Source organism: Peromyscus eremicus, chromosome 5 (genome assembly GCF_949786415.1).
Source record: "Peromyscus eremicus chromosome 5, PerEre_H2_v1, whole genome shotgun sequence".
In the NCBI taxonomy this organism is placed as follows: domain Eukaryota; kingdom Metazoa; phylum Chordata; class Mammalia; order Rodentia; family Cricetidae; genus Peromyscus; species Peromyscus eremicus.
The window spans coordinates 125,005,308-125,024,447 of record NC_081420.1 but is presented as its reverse complement, the minus strand read 5'-3'; the positions used below and the strand labels follow the sequence as shown (position 1 = coordinate 125,024,447).

The 19,140-nt window shown below is 51.2% G+C and overlaps 1 protein-coding gene across 1 annotated transcript in view; it reads right to left on the bottom strand.

Annotated features, from left to right (window-relative positions):
* The window catches only part of Cacna1a (calcium voltage-gated channel subunit alpha1 A), a 228,042-nt gene that overhangs the window by 181,574 nt on the left and 27,328 nt on the right, over positions 1 to 19,140 (bottom strand). The window contains exons 2-3 of the mRNA XM_059263091.1: positions 9,603 to 9,762; positions 8,418 to 8,557 (exon numbers count right to left, since the gene is read on the bottom strand). Coding sequence (XP_059119074.1) covers positions 8,418 to 8,557; positions 9,603 to 9,762 — 300 coding nt within the window. The remainder of the gene's footprint in view (positions 1 to 8,417; positions 8,558 to 9,602; positions 9,763 to 19,140) is intronic.

Genomic DNA, 19,140 nt, shown 5'->3' with positions numbered 1-19,140 from the left:
GGGAGGAGGGGGAGGAGGAAGAGGGAGAAGAGGAGGAGGGGGAAATAGACGAAAGGGGAAGGAGGGAGGTTGGAGGAGAAGATAAATGTGCTTTCCTTTCCTAGACCTCTCCCCATCTCAGTCTGACCCTTGAATCACACAGCCCTGTCCAATGTGACGGCCTTGTGTCTCTGGGTCAGGACTAGATCCTTCCCGTGAAGACAGAGGTCACCCACTTCCCAGCACCTCTGACCATGACAATACAGTGTCCTGGGCTTGGCAGCCATGCCCAGCCAACAGCCCCCTCTTCCTTCCTGTTCCACTATTTCCTGTGTCTGCCTCAGCCACCATCCTGCTGCCCTGGGAGGAAGATCATCGCCTGGCAACCGCAGGGACACTGGCCAGATGCCCCAAGTGAGGCAGACTGGCATTTATCTTAGCAATTCAGGAGGACTGCCCAACCCTGTAGACAGACAGACAACAAGGACTTCTCCAGCCCCACCGGGGGGGATGGACAAGACAGCCCAATGCTGCACAAGAAGGTCACCAGCAGGCCCTTCCTGGGCAGAGGCCAAGGTGCTGTCCAGCGTGCTGAAACCTGTTCCTTCCAAAGCTCCAGCTTTCCCTAAGGGTTGACTGGAGATCCTTGGTGGGGAGACCCCACCACCAGAATTAGTTGGGGATGGTTCATAGAATTGCTGCTATGCAGAAGCCTGAAGGAAGGGCTTGGTAAAGTCCAGTCACCTCCCTGAGCAGCAGGGAAGCTGGATATGTATATACCCACTGCTCAGCTCCTGGGCTGAGGGAGGTCCTGGGGGTGGGTTAAACATCAGGCACATGGGCTGTCCAGACATTGTGACGCTGGAGAGAGCCCTATGGCATGGATGAAGGAGACGGGAGTGTTATGGTGGCTAAGATGTAGCTTGCTGGGAACTACTCAGCCTGGGGTCAAACTCAGGTTCCTCCTGCCTCAGCTTCCCAGGGGTCGATTGATAGGTACACACGGTGGCCTTGCCTTACAAAGTGGGGATGGAAGAAGAAATCTGCCCAGACTCGTGGGGGAGTTGTGCCACCACTGAGCAGATACACAGAACTCACTTTCCTTTCCCCTCACAACCCTCCAGTGCTCACTGCGGAAGGCCCGGGGCTTGATTCACGCCATGTGTCATTGCCAGCCATCTCCGATTCCGACACCTCTTCTCATAAGAAAGCACACATCTAGATGAGGTCACAGCCAGGGCCAGAGACTCCCGCGGCCCTAAAGCCCATGTCTTCACCCCTGGCTCACACCAACCGGCTATTTCTAGTAAAATACATATATTTTAAATTGCATTTAGTGTGCAATGGGGGTGAGGCACAGGAGTGCATCTGTGGAAGTCAGAGAATAATCTGCAGGAGCTGGTTCTCTCCTTCCGCCTGGGGGGGTGTCCTGAGGAACTGACACCATTGAGCTCAGCGGCAAGCACCTTCCGCTCCAGACCATCTCCTCAGGCCCTCGGCAGTATCTTTTGTACATTTTGTACAATTCTTTTGCACATTTACTCCTCTTTATGCAACCCAGATAAGGGGAATAAACAAAGGCAGTCCTGGACTTCTCCTAGCGGGCTCGGCTTCAACTCCCAAGCTGATACCCATGGAACTTTTGACTTGGAGGAAATCATGCAAGATTTAACCAACCGGTTTTGAATGGAGAGAGCTGCCTTAGTTTAAATCCACCCCTGTCAGGTGGTGGCTTTGTGGAAGATATTTAACCTCCACAGCCTCAGTTTCTTCACCTGTGGAATGGGAAGAACTTAGCAGCTAACACACAGACCGGCTGTGTTGACACAACTTGTGATTTTTGTTTTTTAGCATTGATTCTGTAGCAATTACCCGACAGAGACAGGCATGGGGCACAGGCTACTGGGAGGCTAGGGCAGGAGAAATGCAAGTTCAACACCGGCTTTGACTACAAGAGCTCAAGGCTAAACTGGGAAATTTAGTAAGGTCCTGTTTCAGAATTAGGGGGGTGGGGTGGGGACGTAGCGCAGTGGCAGGATGACTGCCCAGGACACACAAAGCCCTGGGTTCACCCCAGCAGCACAAACAACACAGAAGAAACACGCACCAGTTCATAGACTGTTGAGCTAAGCACAGACCTGAGCCGGAGCCTAACTTGGGCTCATGTGACCCTGGCTCAACATGGCCTCCTAGCAGAGTGACTAAAGTCCCGAGGAGCTCCGGCAGCTGGCCTAAGCTGCTTCACTCTGACACATTCCACTGTGAAGGGCTTGGAAGCCAAAGAGCAGCACTGGACACAAATTGTGAATGTAGTGCGTGGACACAGGAGGTGCTCGGAAGATGGCAGGTAACTGGGGCAGCCACACCGACACTACTCTGTGAGAACTGAGGACCAGTACGCGAAATGAGGCCCAACAAATCTCACCACAGTCCCAAACTCGGACAGATCAATGTTCTCATTACAACTTGCATCAAGAAGCATTAATTCTACAGTGGGGAAGCCCTGTGGCACTCAGAGTGACCAGAAATGACTGTAGAGACACACCACAAAAACACAACTTGCGCATCAGCCTGATGGCTGTGTTTGTTGTTGATTTCAAGATGCTGTTTGTATGCGCAGGCACCTCAGGGCAGCTACAAAAGAAGTGAAGAGAAGGCGTGGACTCACGATGTGTTTCCTCAGTTGAACAAAGTGGAGTGAACATCAGAGGTTTATGACTTGATGCCTGTGGATTTGTTCCTCAAGTATACAACAGAAAGAGGAAAGGAGGCGAAAATTCTCTATGAATTTCCCTTTCTTTCTGATTTTCGTTTTGTTTGCAGTCTTGTGGATGAAACATGCTCCCAAGCACAGGGGTTGAAAACCAGGGTTTTGCTCATGATTGGCAAGTGATTTACCTAACACTCACTGAGCCATGCTCCTAGCCCCTCACTGGGGGATTCTAAGCTGGTACATGAGCCCTGAGCCACTGTCCCACATGCTACAATGCACTAAGAATAAGTAACTTGCATAAAGCCACACTGAAACTGAGCCCAACACTCTGGATGATCTGTCTCTATCAGCTGATGGCATCCATGTCCTGAACTGTATTCTAGAATATTTGAGGGTCAAAAGGATTATCACGTTCCAAACGCATAATTGCTTATTTCACTGACCACCTACCAAGTGTGAGGCTTGCTGCTAGGCCCATGACTACCAAACACTGTGTCTCCTTCTTGCTAAAGTCTGTGATTCTGTCTTTTTTAAAAAACTTATCCATGTGTTTGTTTACTCATTTTGTATGTGTGTATAAGTGCGTGAGTGCGTGCGTGCGTGCGTGCGTGTGTGTGTGTGTGTGTGTGTGTGTGTGTGTGTGTGTGTATAGGACGACAACCTGGAGTCATCTGCTCTCTGTTTCTACCGTATGGGTTGCAGGGATCACAGTCCCCAGGCTGTCATCTATTATGTATCGCCCTATTGTTCCAGCAACCTGTCAATCATGTGTCTATTATCAGTCTGCATCTCCATCATTTATCTAATAACTTGTCTAGGGGCCGGGGAGACGGCTCGGCGGGTGATGTGTCTGCTGCACGGGCACGAGGACCTGAGTTCGGATCCCCAGCTCCTATGTGAAAACCTGGGCATGGCACTGTGATCCCAGAGAGCAGTGGTGAGTCAGTGAGCTCTAGGTTCTGTGAGAGACCTTGTCTCATAAAAAAGGTGCCGAGTGATTGGGAAAGACACCAGACATCAACCTCTGGCCTCCACATGCACACACATATGTGTGCGTACACATGCATGTAACACACATGCACACACATACAGGCACACTCATACCTAAATATCTGCCTTTCTGTATCTCATACATTATCTATGTGTCTATCATCCCATCTGTTTGTCAATCATTTATTTTTCTATCTAACAACCCATCTTCTATCCCCCTATTATCTGTGCATCCTATCTGTTGTCTGTTACCATCATCTATCCAACCATCTACCATCTACCCATCCATTCATCCATCCATTCATCATCCTCCACCCACCCACCTCCACCCATTCACCTATCCATCCATCCACACACCCACCTACCCATCCATCCGTCTATCCATCCACTCACCCACCTATCCATCTATCTGTCCATCCACCTACCCATTCATCGATCTATCCATCCATCCACACATCCACCCATCTATCCATCCACTCACCCACCCATCCATCTATCTGTCCATCTACCTACCCATTCATCATCTGTCCATCCACACATTCATCTACCCATCCATCCATCCACCTCCACCAATCCATCCATCCACTCACCCATCAGCCACACATTCATCTATCCACCCATCCATCCATCATCCATCTGTCCCCATCCACCCATCCATCCATCTATCTGTCCGTCCGTCCCCATCCACCTATCATCTGTCTATATCATTTGTCTCCCTGAATATCACAGTATGAACCCCATCATCTTAAATCAGACCCACACAGCTCTCATTCCACATTTCCTAAATGTCAATCTCACACATTTTCATTTTAACCCTCAGAATTTCAAATACAATGAAAGTATACTTAGAAAGAAACTGACAAAAGTCACAAAATCAGAATTTCTCCAAGGCCTTTTCCCCTCTCCTTTCTCAAAGAGAAAAACAAAACAACACCTCCCTCCCCAAGGCAACAATTCCATTGTTAAGATGTTTCTCATCAAATCTCACAGAAGACAAAGGCAAAAGGCCCTGGCAGTCCACAAGACACACGGTTGGCTGAACCCTGCAAGCCGCTGGGGAATGGAAGACAGCCAGCTAATCAGCAAACGCTCATTAAAGCCACCACTTATCTCGATGTCCAATCAACGCCCCAGTCCCCTCCCTCAGGCAGAATTCAGCACTGATCACCACTGCTGACTGGTGGAGGGCTGCCTCTGCAGGACAGAGCCCCAGAGGTATGAGCCCTAGGTAGACAAGGAGGCATGGCTGACCAGATAAACAGGCAAGTGAACTAAGGGGGAGGGAGAGGGAGGGAGAGGGAGGGAAGCTGTAAAGAAAGGACAGGCGAAGAGGATGAGGCAGGTACAGGTGTGGGAGGAGAAGCATTCAGGGATGGGCAGTGGGTAGGTCCCCGAATCACAAGGAGATGCAAATCAGTGACACATGTACATACATACACACATGAACAGAGTCAAAGACCACGGCCCAAAGATGCACTCACTCACACTATACACCACACATAAACACACAGACACAGACAGACAGACAACATAAACATATACACACAAACACACAAGCACACCACACATACACAAACACATGACCCAAATACACACACACACACACACACACACACACACACACACACAGACTACACACACATGCACATGCAAACATAAGTCATTCTGTTGAAATAAAGAAAAGGAGTGGATACCAACTCTCACCTGATACGGATGCCTGGAACCAAGCATGGATCCTCTGTAAGAGCAGTAAGTGCTCTTAATCACCAAGTCTTAACCTCAGTCCCCACCACACAGTTTTTACGACAGTTAGCCTGCTGGGTTGTTTAAAGATGAGATCCTTAGCAACAAAAGAGAAAACTGTCTAATTCCGTGTCAGGTCCCAAGAGCCTGCCCAGGGCACAAGCCTCAGGATTAGACATAGTGAACACAAGGACACGCGATCCCGCCCAGGACCCTGACGACATGCCAGCTGCACCAGACACAGACTCATGAGAACTCCTCTAAGGAGAGACAGGGCCTTGAAACAAAGGCAAGGTGACTGATGGTGGGAAGTGTGTCCCAGATCTGCGGGCCCAGGATGGGATCCATTGCACAGGCAGGGGAGCTGGTGGACCGGTCTAGTCAGTAAAGCGCTCGCTGCAGAGCAGAGAGCTGAGTTCACGTTCCAGGCATGGTTGCAATCCCAGCACTGGGAAGACAGAGACAGGAGGATACCTGGGACTCCCAGGACACCTAGCTTAGTCTACTTGATTAGCTCTAGGCCAGAGAGACTCTCTCAGAAAACAAGGAGGGCAGCGCTGGAGGAATCACACCAGAGGTTGACCCCTGACCTCACACTCCTGTGCACAGAGGTACAGGAACATACACTCACACCTACACACACTCCAACTACACACACACACACACACACACACACACACACACACACACACACTCACAATGCATACACGCACCTACACACATCCACATGCCCACCTATAAAGATACAAACTTGCACCTCACACCTGCACACCCTCACACTCAATGTATACACTCACATTTACACACATCAGCACCTACACATACAAAAACAAATACCTACAAACACACCCACTCACACCTGCACCTACACACACACACACACACACACACACACACACACCTCTACACTCATACCTATATATATTTAGTGTATACACTGGCACATACACAGATACACACTCACAGACACCTGCACACTCTCACACCTACACACAGATGCACACACAGAAGAATAGGGAAAAAAGAAACAAGTACATCTTTCATGGTATTTCCAGAGATTACCAGATGTGGACTCTGTCCTAACCAACAGATTTACTCTGATGGATTCTTAATGTGCTGGCATTACTGGGAGATGGGAACTGTCTGGGAAAAGTGGGTCTCTAGGGCCACCCTGCAGTCCCCCCACCCCCACCCCATCTCCACCTGTCTCCTCCAGGCTGCGGAGAGCACAGAGAAGCCTTCACCACTAGCTCCTGTCACTGCAGCGTTCTGTCCAAGAGCACAAACAGCCATGGAATGAAACCTCTACTCCCACCAACCAAAATAAGACCTCCCCTTTCAAGGTGGGTTATGTCAGACATTTTGTTATAATGACAAATAAGATGTGTGACATCCACCAAAAGTAACAGGACCTGGGGTGGCAGCGGGAGCCACTAGGAAGGACAACATGCCCACAGGAAAGAGAGAAGGTGTCAGGGAAGAGGGGATCCAGAACTGAGCAGCTGAGTGACTCAGAGAAGAACAGAAGGACAGCAGAGAGGGAGTCCCCCACCCGCAGCCAGTACAAGATTGCTGGGTCCATCCTGGGGGCGGGGCGGGGGGAGTGTCTAACAAGGTTCTTGGAGTCTTCGCAAAGATTGGCGACAAAGTGGCTGTCCTAGTTAGCTTTAACTGCCAACCTGACACAGCCTAGAGTCCCCTGAGGGAGTCTCAGTTGAGGGATTGCTTAGATTAGATTGGTCCGCGAGCAAGCCTTTGTGGCACTGTCTTGATTGTTAATTGATGTAAGAGGGCAGTGCCATTCCCTGGGCAGTGGTCCTGAGTTGTAGAAATAGCTAGCTGAGCACAAGCCAGAGAGAGAGCCTGCAAGCAGTGTTCCTCCAGGGTTTCTGCTTCAAGTTCCTGCTTTGACATCCCTTAGTGATGAACCATGGCCTGGAGATATCAGCAAAATAAATAATTTTCCTCCTCTAAGTTGCTTTTGGTCGGACAGTTTATCACAGCAACAGAATGAAAAGAACACTCCCCAAACCCATCTCCATTTGCTTCTAAGCACAAGCTCACTCCCCAGCTTCTGTGACTGACTTCTAACCAACATACACTTTTCTTGCAGTGCTGGAGATCAAACCCAGGACCTCATGGAAGGCAAGAGCTCTATCACAGCCCCATCCACTGGAATATGAACAGAGGAGTCAAGGTCCAAGTCCTTTCAGCCTCACAAACTATCCCAGTATCCCCCATGTTCATTTACCGTCCGTGGTTTATTGTTAACAGACGCCAAATTTGGGAAAACTGCAGTTTGACACTAAAGAGCCACAATATGGCAAGGGCTCTAGGCTGTCAATCATTTGGGGAGACAAGAGTGCCAAATGGAAAGCACCATTTTCGACTTTCAATGAGTGATAAACTTCCATTACGTTGAAGTCATTCTTAGTTTGGAACCATTTGTTATAGCAGCCAGTGTGGGAAGTGTATATACATTTGCTTTTCAACCACAGCCCATTCCTTGTATCCACATCTGAAAACCTCTTAAAGACATGAGCAAAACCTGCCAAAGTCCAAACCATAAGTTCATGTCACCAGAAACCCTCAGCACACAGTCACCACCATGAAATTTCCAAGCAAAGGATGAGATTCACTAATGAGGAGCTCTCAGACACCTTGGTTTGTGGGTTTAAATCCCAACCCCACTGCTTAGCAGCTGGAGGATGTTTATCCTTCCCGAGTGGGGGGCTGGGAATAGGGGCATCTTCTGCCACACTGGGTTATGCTGAGGACTACACAGTCATGTGCATGAGGCACTGTGCAATGCCAGCTACAACAGGCCATTGTTTTAGCTCCACCAGACAGCACTCACTGCTATACATGGTGGAGACACAGCGGTGGTGGGAAGAAGACAGATGTGCACGAAAGAACACTGGGCACAGGTCTCCAAGCCCAGCTTGGGCCACCTTGGGAAGAACATGCTATAGAATGTGATGTAGTCGCCTACCCTGTTAGCACCACGACAAAGTCCATGACATTCCAGCCGTTCCTCAGGTAGGAGCCTTTGTGGAAGGCAAAGCCGAGAGCCACGATCTTAATTCCAGCCTCGAAACAGAAGATTCCGATGAAGTATGGTTCCGTGTCATCCTGGAAGGGAGAGAAGGCATCAGTGGTGTGGGTGGTGGAGGGTGGCATGACCCCAAGGCAGCACACCCAGAGATGTGGACCCATCTGCCCCTCCCAACAGGCCAAGTGACCAAAGGCTGAGACCTCTGGAACTAAGCCAAAAGGATCATACTCCGGAAGTTGAGCTGCCTCAGATACTGTGACCCAGTGACAGAACTCTTAGAACAACCCACTGCCTGGGGTAGGAATCCTGCACGCCCACCCTTAGAGACGTGGGTGCTGCCTTGGTTGAGATGATGGACGCCAAGAGGGCCCAGCCCAGCAGTGAAACCTGGTCTAGAATCCACCAGTGAGAAGCTGACAGTGTGGACACAGGAGTAGAGCTTTTGCCTAGAAGCCCCTACTGAGGGTCTGGGCCATGGCTCAGTGTCAGAGAGCTAGCATAGCATGTGTGAGGCTTTGGGTTCATCCTCCGTACAGCAAAGTAACCAATGGGTAATAAAGAAACAAACGGAGCCTGCATCTGGCTCCTGGTAGAAGAAAACAGCCCTAAGATGATATAACCGAGACAGTGACCTCGGGACCGACTGGTGCTGAGGCACTGCTGGCACAAAAGCGTTATCGTGGCACCCGAGGTGCCTGCCTTTCCAGTCACGCAGACCTGAGGCTGTGGCGCTCAACTCGGATGAGTCCCAGAACACTTCTGCTGAGGAAGCTGAGCACAGAGGGAAACAAGGGCGTGACTGTCCTCAGTGACTGATCTGAGGAGTGGGCTCACGGTGGCTAACTGCCCTCTTCTGTGTTTATGTAGAGTCACACTTCTTTTTTCACGAGAATTTCATTTCTGAGCATAAAACAGAAAGTAGAATTTGGACCGAGTATGATGTCTTTGTGCATAGTGTGATGGTCACTGTGGCCTGGTGTACACCAGGTCTGCTGGGTTTCAAGGATGGGCCTGGGCAGTGAGGGCTTCCATGTCCACAGGCCACTGACGATTGTGCAAGGCAGGCCTTCTGCACACAGCTCTCAGTCCAGGGACCCAGACCCCCTCTACCCTATTGCTCACCAGTCGCTCGGACATGGGTGTCTTGTCGTCATCAGGGAGGTGCTGCTCCAGGGCCAGGACGATGCAGTTGGCAATGATGGTGGCCAGGATCATGTACTCGAAGGGAGTGTGGGGGTTAAGGAGCAGACCACCAGAGGCTTTGTGCCTAGCATTCTGTCCTCTCCCAGCAACCCGGCCCAACACCCTTAGCCCACCCCTTGTCCCCCACCAGCCCTTCACATCCCTACCACATCCACGCACACAGCCACCTGCCTCATCTGTCTGGAGAGCACCCCTGCGGTTCCCAGCCCTGCACCTGTGACATTGAAAAGAATGTTTCCATTAGCATGTACTAGGTACACATTGGGGTCACATTCGAGGCCCCTCCCCTCTCTGTCCCCTTCCCACCTAGTCTCCTAGCCCGTCTTCTGGTTTCTTTTCTTTCTTCTCAATGAGTTTAAGGTTGCTCACAGGCAGTGTGACTACACCCCTGGAGAAAATGTCACCCCAACTAACTGCTCATAAACCCTCAGGAAAGGATGAAGCTTTAAGATGGCCTCTTTCCTCCACGAATCGGTGCCGACAGGCCCAGTCTTGTGCAGACACTCACAGATGCCGTGAGTCCAAGAGTCCACAGCATGCCACGCCCCACCCGTCCTCCGTCCTTTCATTTTCTGTATCGACCCCGGCAGAACAATCACTGCAGATGCTGCAGCTCTGCAGTGACTGCAGGGCACACGGCATCCCCAGCAACCACTACAGGACCAAGGGCGGAAGAGAGCAAAGTTCCCGGACTCACAGAGAAGCGAGTGTGTGAAGAGACTCCAGCACACAGACCACACCAGATAGTGCCACAGTGCGGAGAGCATGGCCCTCTGCATGAGTGTGCTAGCATCCAGGAATCCAATGTGAAGAGACTCCAGCACACAGACCACACCAGATAGTGCCACAGTGCGGAGAGCATGGCCCTCTGCATGAGTGTGCTAGCATCCAGGAATCCAACCGGCCGGAGATGAAAAGTATTCAAAGAGAAAAAGGTGTCAGGCTGAGCGCTTATGTACAGACCCTGAACAACACACTGCAGCAACAAATAAGAAGCGTGCCTCCATGTTAGGTCCTCATGTGACCCAGAGATGAGCTGGCATCTCTGGGAGGAGGTGTGCAGGTCTGGTAGGCAGGGCTTGAATGTCTGCAGGTTTGGGTATTCCTGGGGTCCAGGAACTGACCCACTGTGAACACAGAAGGACGACAATGGGTCACACCTGTAGTAAGATGGCAAATGCTGTGGAGAAGAGGCAGGAAAGAGACTCGGGGAAACACAATGGCCAGGCGGCTGGGAGAAGGCTCACTCTGTAAAATGCCTGCTGTGAAAGCACACAGATCCCTGCGGAAGCCCCAGCATCCCCGTGACGATGGATATACTAGTGCACATCTGAAACCCAGCACTGGGGAGGTGGGCGTGGATCCCAGAGCTTACCAGCAGTCTATCTGCAACAGGGGACTCCAGGTTTACCAAGATACTCTGTCTCAAAACTCAGGTGCAGAGCGATTGAAAACGGTGCCCGACGCTGACCTTGCAGACCTCTGACTTCTGTGTGCACACACCCACACATGTGAAAACACACACACACACACACACACACACACACACACACACACACACACCAGTGGTCTGTGTGACACCCAAAGCCTAAGCAACAAAAGAAAAATGGATATTGTCCAACAAGATGGCTCGCTCGGTGGGTAAAGGCACTTAGTGACAGTTCTGGCAACCTGAGCCGGATCTCTGGAACCAACATGGTGGAAGGAGAGAAATGGCTCCTGAAAGCTGTTTTCTGACCTCCATCCATGAACCGTGCGCATGCATTCGCCACCACACACACACACACACACACACACACACACACACACACACACACACACGCAGCGTGCATGCAAGGCCCCTCTTCTGCAGATTTAAAAAAAAAAAACACCACAGGGAGGTACTAGCTTTCACCCCCACAAGACCAGCAAGAAGCAAAACAAAGCTAGAGAGCACCAAGTGCTGGGGAATTGGGGGCTCGGGACCCTGTGTACCGAATGCTGGGGAATTGGGGGCTCGGGACCCTGTGCACTGCTTCAGGGAGCATGAGGCTGTGTGGCTACCTTGAAAATGAGCCTGGCATTCCAGAGGAAGGTTAAACATGGAATTACCACCCCACCAGTTGTAATTCTACTCTGAGATACAGTGCCCAAAGAATGAAAAAACCAGAACTCAGACAAACACTGCTATGTGCATGGCAACAGCACATGTCGACCTGTCAAAAGGTGGAAGTCACCTAATCGGGCACGGCTGAACCAGCAGGTATGAACAGGGAGGGTGTGCTCTGTCCAGTGTGGACTGCGGCTCAGCCCTAAAGAGCCATGCACCGATACGTGCATACGAGAACACAAGGCTGAGTGTGAGGAGCAGGGCACAAAGGAACACATGGCCACTGTGTGCAGAATACACAGAATCAGCAGATCTTCAAAGCAGCTTCCTGGAAGCCGGGGATGAGGGAGGGGAGGGTGATGGCTTCATGTGTGGGAACTAGATACACAGTTGCATGATACCCGGGCTGTACTAAAAGCCAGGGGATTAGTCACTTGAAAACATCTTAGGCATTTAGGAGGCAGAGGCAGAAATATCGCTGTGGTTTTAAGGCCAGCCAGGTCTATATAGCCAGTTTCAGGCCAGAGAGGGTTACAAGTGAAATTCAGTCTTGGGTGGGGTAGTGCTGGGGACATGGCTCAGCAGGTAAGAGTGTAGAGGACCCAAGTTCAGTTCCAAGGATCGGACACCTTCTGGGCTCCATGGCACTGCTCTCTCTCTCTCTCTCTCTCTCTCTCTCTCTCTCTCTCTCTCTCTCTCTCCACACACACACACACACACACACACACACACACACACAGTCTTTCGTTAGCTGGAGAGATGGCTCAACACAGCCATTAAAGGGTGAGCCTCACAACCAAAACGAATAAAAAGTGGTCAGAGCAGGCATCTCAGATGGGGATCTGACAATATTTGAGAGAAGGGAAGTACCCTTCCCCTCTGTCTCTCTCCCTCACCCCAGGAACTGTCTGTTGGTTCTCATGAGACCTCAGCACTTGGGAGGAGCCATGTTGTTGCTCCATCTCAACACACACACTAGTTCACAAAGAACACCTTAGTTCTCTCAGAAGAAACCCTAGTGAACGGGGCTAGCAATCTTGGAGCTGGAAGGCTGAGTGTGAACAAGTAGATGTCAGACATGCAACCACAGCACTCAAGGACAGGGGCAACTGGTTCCCAGTCTGACACAGAGCCTGAGTGGGCACTGTCCCGGGCACTGTGGGCAGTGGAGTAGCATGCATGATTATTGCCATCTGCAACACCAAATGCATCATGTGAGTCCCCAAGGACAGTGTGTCTCCTATTCCGAGCTGGGAGAACCTGCACCCCTCCGTGTTTCCCTTTGAGAAGTTGATTAGCTTGATCTCCCCTTTGAATCTAGATCTGTTCGGCAGTTTGCCTGGGTTTTTGAGGCAGGGTCTCAATCTGTAGCCTTGAACTGGGAGCCTCCTGCCTCAGCCCATTTTTCCAGGCGGAAGGTAAAAGGAGGAGACAGCAAATGCAGGAGAAAGCGTTTCAGGAAGGCGGGAAAGTCGGGCCTTTTCTGTTTGGTGTTAGCCTCACTGCCCAGCTGCAAACAGCAATTTAGGAAGACAATAAAAGCGCCTCACAGCCCATCAGTGACTGGCTTCTTGCCTCTCAGCGCCACTCACTCGTCCCAGAACAAAGTGCTGCAAAGACTCCCCTGTCTCACCCTGCAGCCTGGAAAACAAGTGCCAATATTTGCACACAGAGAAAGCAAGGCCAAGCCCTTGCTGGCGATTGGAATGAGACACGCGTCCTCTCTCAGCCTGGCTGGCTGGCTGCTTCTCCGTGGAGCGCCATCTCCCTCTGGCATTCCTTGGCTTCCTGTCCCCAGATGGCTGCGGTGGAACTGCCTTCGCAGCAGCTGGCACCGCGTTTAGGTGGTGCTGGGTCAGCATGGTTCCCATTGCCTGGGGTTCAGAACCCACAATCCCCCAGGTCTGAAAGGAAGGCTTGGCGTGCAGATGAGTGGAAGGAGACTCCATCCTTCTTTGTGTTTTATTGATCAGTTTCGGCAGTGTTGAGGATGGAACCCTAGGCCCCATGCGTGCTAACAAGCCACATCAGCAGCCCTCTTCCTACTTTTTATTTCAGGACAGGATCTAGCGCAGTCACCCAGGCTTGCCTCAAAGTCACTCTGTAGCCCAGGCAAGCCTTACACCTGCAACTCTCCTGCCTCAGCCTCCCGAGTCCCTGGAATGAAAGACCCACGTCCCCCCAGACTCAGCTCCTGATGCTATTTCCTTTTCTTTTTGTCAAACTAAACACACACACTCCCAAGTGTCGTTTCACAGACCCCGAGTGTGAGTCAGTGATAGTGACCCTATGCTCTGGCCACGCAAAGCAAGCTCTCAACATCATGGGCACATGGCCCTTTAAGGATGCAGTCTGAGGCCTGCATCCACTTGCTGAGTCAGGAGGAGCTTCTAGAGCTTCTAGGCTGTGTGCTGGCACAGTTCAGGCTCTACTTCAGGGTGAGCGGAGCTGAGACTCAGGGCGTTGAGTCCTCTCAGGAGGAGGTCCTCTCAGGAGGAGGTCCTCTCAGGAGGAGGTCCTCTCAGGAGGAGGTCCTCTCAGGAGGAGGTCCTCTCAGGAGGAGGGGCTCTTCCTTTTCCTCCCAATTTTCACCTCCACATCCAGATTCCCAGTGAGCCCAAGAGTCCCAGATTCTACTACTCAGGCCAGGGAGCTGAGAAGACACCCCGTATCTTGATGAAGCAAGGGTAATGTTGGGGTAGGGGCAGACGATTCCAGCTTATAGTAGGCGCAAGCACTCATAGCCTTTCAAAAGGTCTCATCTCACTTGGAAGAAAAGCCGGGGCCCGTCCGCTGTCCAGGAGCCTTTACTGCCCCCTTGCCCTGCCTCTCCTATTCTCTGTTTTGGTTATGCAACTCCACCCATGATGCCTCCAGATTTTCTAAGCACCCCAGGCACATTTGAGCTACAGGATCTTTACATGCGCTGTTCACACTTGTGAAAGATTTTCTACAGACACCGACAGGATGGCTTCCTTGCTTCCTCTAGGTTTCTACCCGAGGGTCATTCTTTCAACTCTTCCTGTTTAACTTGCCCATGCGCCGTATTTAAGAGACCATCATGGTTCGTCTTCATCTTGTCCATCGTCTCCCCCACTAAGCAGGCGTGATGCGGGCAGGGGTTTGCTCTGGCCTCCTTTGCTCGTGGGTTTGTGTGGTTCCCCTAAGAAAACGTGTGTTCTACAGCACGTAGCTCATCAGAGGGAAAGGAGGGGGGGAGCAGAGGCGCCGGTTTCTGGAGCTCCTGTTCACTCCCCCGTCACCTTAGACCAAGCCCCCAGGAACATGTGACGTCTATGAGGAGGGACTGGGGAGACGGCCCTGGCTAAAGTATCCGCTTCACAAGCATGAGGCATGAGTTCGATTACTGGAAGCCATGGAAAAAGCCAGGCCTGTCACCCCAGTGCTGGGGAGGCAGGGACAGGTGGATCCCTGGGGCTGAACTGGTGATCTCCAGGTTAGAGATCCTGTCCGAAAGGAGATGGACAATGTTTCTAAGGATGACACCCAAGGTCACACACTGAACTTACACAGGCAAACACAAATTTTTAAAAAGCCATTTGTAGAGCTAGAGAGACAGGTCAGTGGTTAAAAGCCTTGTTGCTCCCACAGAGGACCCAGGTTCAATTCCTGGCACCCACACGGTGGATCATAAGCACCTATAACTCTAGTTCCAGGGAATCTGATGTCTTCTTCTGAACCCCAAGGGCACTGGGCATGTACATGGTATGCATACACACATTCAAGCAAAACACTCATACACATAAAAAAATAAAAATCTGCCGGGCGGTGGTGGCGCACGCCTTTAAACCCAGCACTTGGGAGGCAGAGCCAGGCGGATCTCTGTGAGTTCGAGGCCAGCCTGGGGTACCGAGTGAGTTCCAGGAAAAGGTGCAAAAACTACACAGAGAAACCCTGTCTCGAAAAGCCAAAAAAAATAAATAAATAAATAAAATAAAAATAAATAAAAATAAAAATCTAAAAGAAATGTTAAAGCCCTTCGAAATAAGTTCCTGCCATGAGAAGAGGGGAAGAGCCTGAGGCAGAGATGGAAGGTTGCCCTGAAGAGGAGCCGGGAGAAGAGCCTCCTCAGGCCCGCCGGCTGCACCTGATTTGCGGGTTCTAGCTCACAGCTGAATGCCTGTGCTGGCCGCACTGCCCCATGGGCACTCTGGAGAGAAAGTCACTGTGTCAGCAGGTCTAGAGTCCTCGGGCAGTGAGCAGTGGGAAGAAGAGAAGCCGGTCTGCTGGGAAGCCAGGCTGCCTCCCCACTGGCCCGACTGCTCAAAAGGCCCCGTGGGACCCACCGAGAGCATCCTGGCAGGAGACTCTGGAAATGACTGAGAACTTAGGCTGCAGGTACTCCCAGGGCCTTGCCTTTTGGGACAAAGTGGGACATGGCAGTGGGTGCCCAGCCCTCAGAAGTCTTGGGGCAGGACCTAGTTTTCCAGTCTGCTCCCGTGATGCCCTCCACCTCAGCCCCAGCCTTTAAGGAGGTCTGGTGACTCAGGTGACCCTGTCCCCAGCAGAGTTTTACAAGGGGCAAGCGCTGCGGAAACGCTCGGAATGCGTCGACCAGTCTGCAGGAGCCCCACACACCAGCTCTCACAGGAGCGACCTGATATCCAACTTGCACTAATTTCAGTTGCCAGCAGGACAGCGAACACCTTTGAGCCCTGGGTGTTTGAGACCCAGTGCTCGCTACGATAAGCACAGGCTGCCATATTCTGCCACCACCGCTGAATGAGGCACTGGGTCCAGATGTTCCAGGTCCGTTCACAGCTCAGCCACCAGGGCACAGCACTGACAGGACCCTGCAGTAGGCCATGTGACCAGGGCTGTGTCCCTTGGGGTCCCTTGAAATCACCCTGCCAGATGTTTTTGGATGAAATCAAGGTTTAGACAGATTTCTTAAACTTGGTCCAGGTCACAGAAGAGGCAGGAGGGTGGGGCTTACACGGTGGCTCGCACCACAACCCACAATTTTACTCTTTTTTTTCTTTTTGCCGTGTGAAGATGGAACCCAGGGTCTGACACAGCTGCGTGAGGTAACACCGAGCTGTGCCCCGAGCCAGGCGACCAGCCTGGCTGCCATAGTTATGTAAGTTAGACCCATCGTGAGGCGTTTCCCTTTGTTCTTTTTGCAGTGCTTGAGAGAGAATGAGACCTCGTAGATGTTAGCTGAGCACTCTGGCACTGTGCAGCCCAGCCCTCACGTGTCATGCTTTGAAGCATGATTTTGTTTAAAAATCAGAATGAGGGTTTTTGAATTTTTTTTTTTGAGACAGGGTGTTGTAATGTAGCCCAGGCTGGCTCTGTACTGGTGGTGCTCTGACCATACCCTCTCAAGTACAGGGCTCACAGATGCGCTTAACCCTGCACTTGAAACGTTCGCCAAACAGATTATATTTCACCCAAGATCTAAGTAACTGCTACTATTAATTCATTCATTAATGGTGCGGGGGATCATCCAGAGCCTCACACACACTGGCAGATGCTCTATGGCTCAGCCACAGTCACAGTCTAATTCCCCAGTGATCAACCGTTGTGTGCTGGCCACATCTTGTAAGCCCATCGGAAATGAGTCGCTGTGAGTGAGCGGTCCAGCTCTCACCAACTTCAGAGCCTCGAGTTCTCAGGCAGGTCTTGGAACTCTTTAGTCTGCGGCACCCACACACAGGCAAAGCCAGAAAAAGGCTTTCTACCCCCTGTCCAGCAGTGGTCCCAGGAGACACCCCAACGGAAGGGCAGGTAGGGACATTCAGCACCATGGCCAGTGGCCAACGGGCCTGGTTCTACCCATGCTGCTGCTGAGGGCAAGTGGGGTGCTGGGCTAGAGTTCAGCTCCAGAGCTCTGGCTGGGCTCTGTAAGACTTACATTTCACCTCCAGGGTGAAGGAGGGGAGAGATTCACAATGTCTTTAAGAACATGAGTAGATAGCTGATGTGGTGATGCAAGGTACTAATCTTTCCCAGCACTTTCAAGGCAGAGTCTCTGTGAGTGTCTCTGTGAGTTCAAGGCTGGACTGGGTTACATAGAAAGTTCCAGGCAAGCCAGGGACACAGTGAGACTCTGTCTCAAAAAAAGAAAGAAAGAAAGAAGGAAGGAAGGAAGGAAGGAAGGAAGGAAGGAAGGAAGGAAGGAAAGGAAGCAAGGAGGAGAAAAAGAAAAAAAAGAAATAATTTAACTTGGTTTGACATGCTTTTCGCTTCATATTATCCAAGGGATTCCAAAGCTTTGGTTCTGAAGAAGTCTCCTGGAGGGCAGATAGACCTGTGTGCATTCAACACTGGGAATGTGTGCACAGGAAATTCTAGAGCAGGGGACAGATCGGGAGGTGGGAGGGCTGTGAGACTGTGGCCGACCTCGAGGGCTACAGAGTAAGCCTGTACCCCTAGCTGTCCTCAACTCCCAAAAATGACCCAGTAAACGTTTTCAGGGCTTTTGAGTTAGAGGTGGCTCTGACTTGGGTAAAAACAATGCTTCCCTGGCCTCAGCTTCCTCAGGGTGAGCTGTGAAAAGCAGCCACAGTGAGTGTTCAAAACCGTCAGCGACGGTTTCTACTGCTTTTCCTGTTCCTCCAAGACCAGAACACTTAAGTATGCTGTGAACACAGAGACGAGCTTCATCCCACCGTAGCCAAGCAATGGAGTTTATCGTGTTTAACAGCAAGTGCGGCTACCAGCACTGCTCCCTCGCTCTGCCTCCTCCCTCCCCTCCCCCACATCCTTCTCTTCCCTTTCTCCTCTTTCCACCTCTCCCTTCCCACCCCCAAGTAGCCCAGGCTGGGCTGGCCTCAGCCTGCTCTTCCTGCCTTTACCCTGCCCCATCCCTCCCTGGCCTCTTCTCCCAGATCTCAAAGCACCAGCACCGCCGTGCACTGAACTCACCCCACTGAGTGCAACATTTATGTGATGTACTTGTCTTATTAGGTCAATTGCCCTCACTAGGACGACGATCCCATGAGAGCACGACCTGAGCTCATTCTAGGCCACAGCCCAAGCATTTTTGCAAGCATAGGACACACAGACGCTGATCAATAAATACAACTAACCAAACAAAAGCACAAAGGAGCACATTTCCCCTCGCAGCACTGGTGTCAACAGCCTCCTCTAACTTGCTGGGCCTTACACCATCCTGGACACACTGCTGCCTAACAACACGACAGGGCCAGTTCTTCTAAAAGGTTGCGAATTAGAAGTGGCTGCCTCATCATTTATTCCACACTCCCCAGCACGTCAGCTGGGCTCCATTACTGGCAAAGCAGGTGTGACTATTTGCCTATATCTCTGTGTGCTTGTGAGAATTTCAGAGATACAAAGGGAAGGTCTGAGGGAGTGTGTATCTGACATTCATTCTTATGGGAA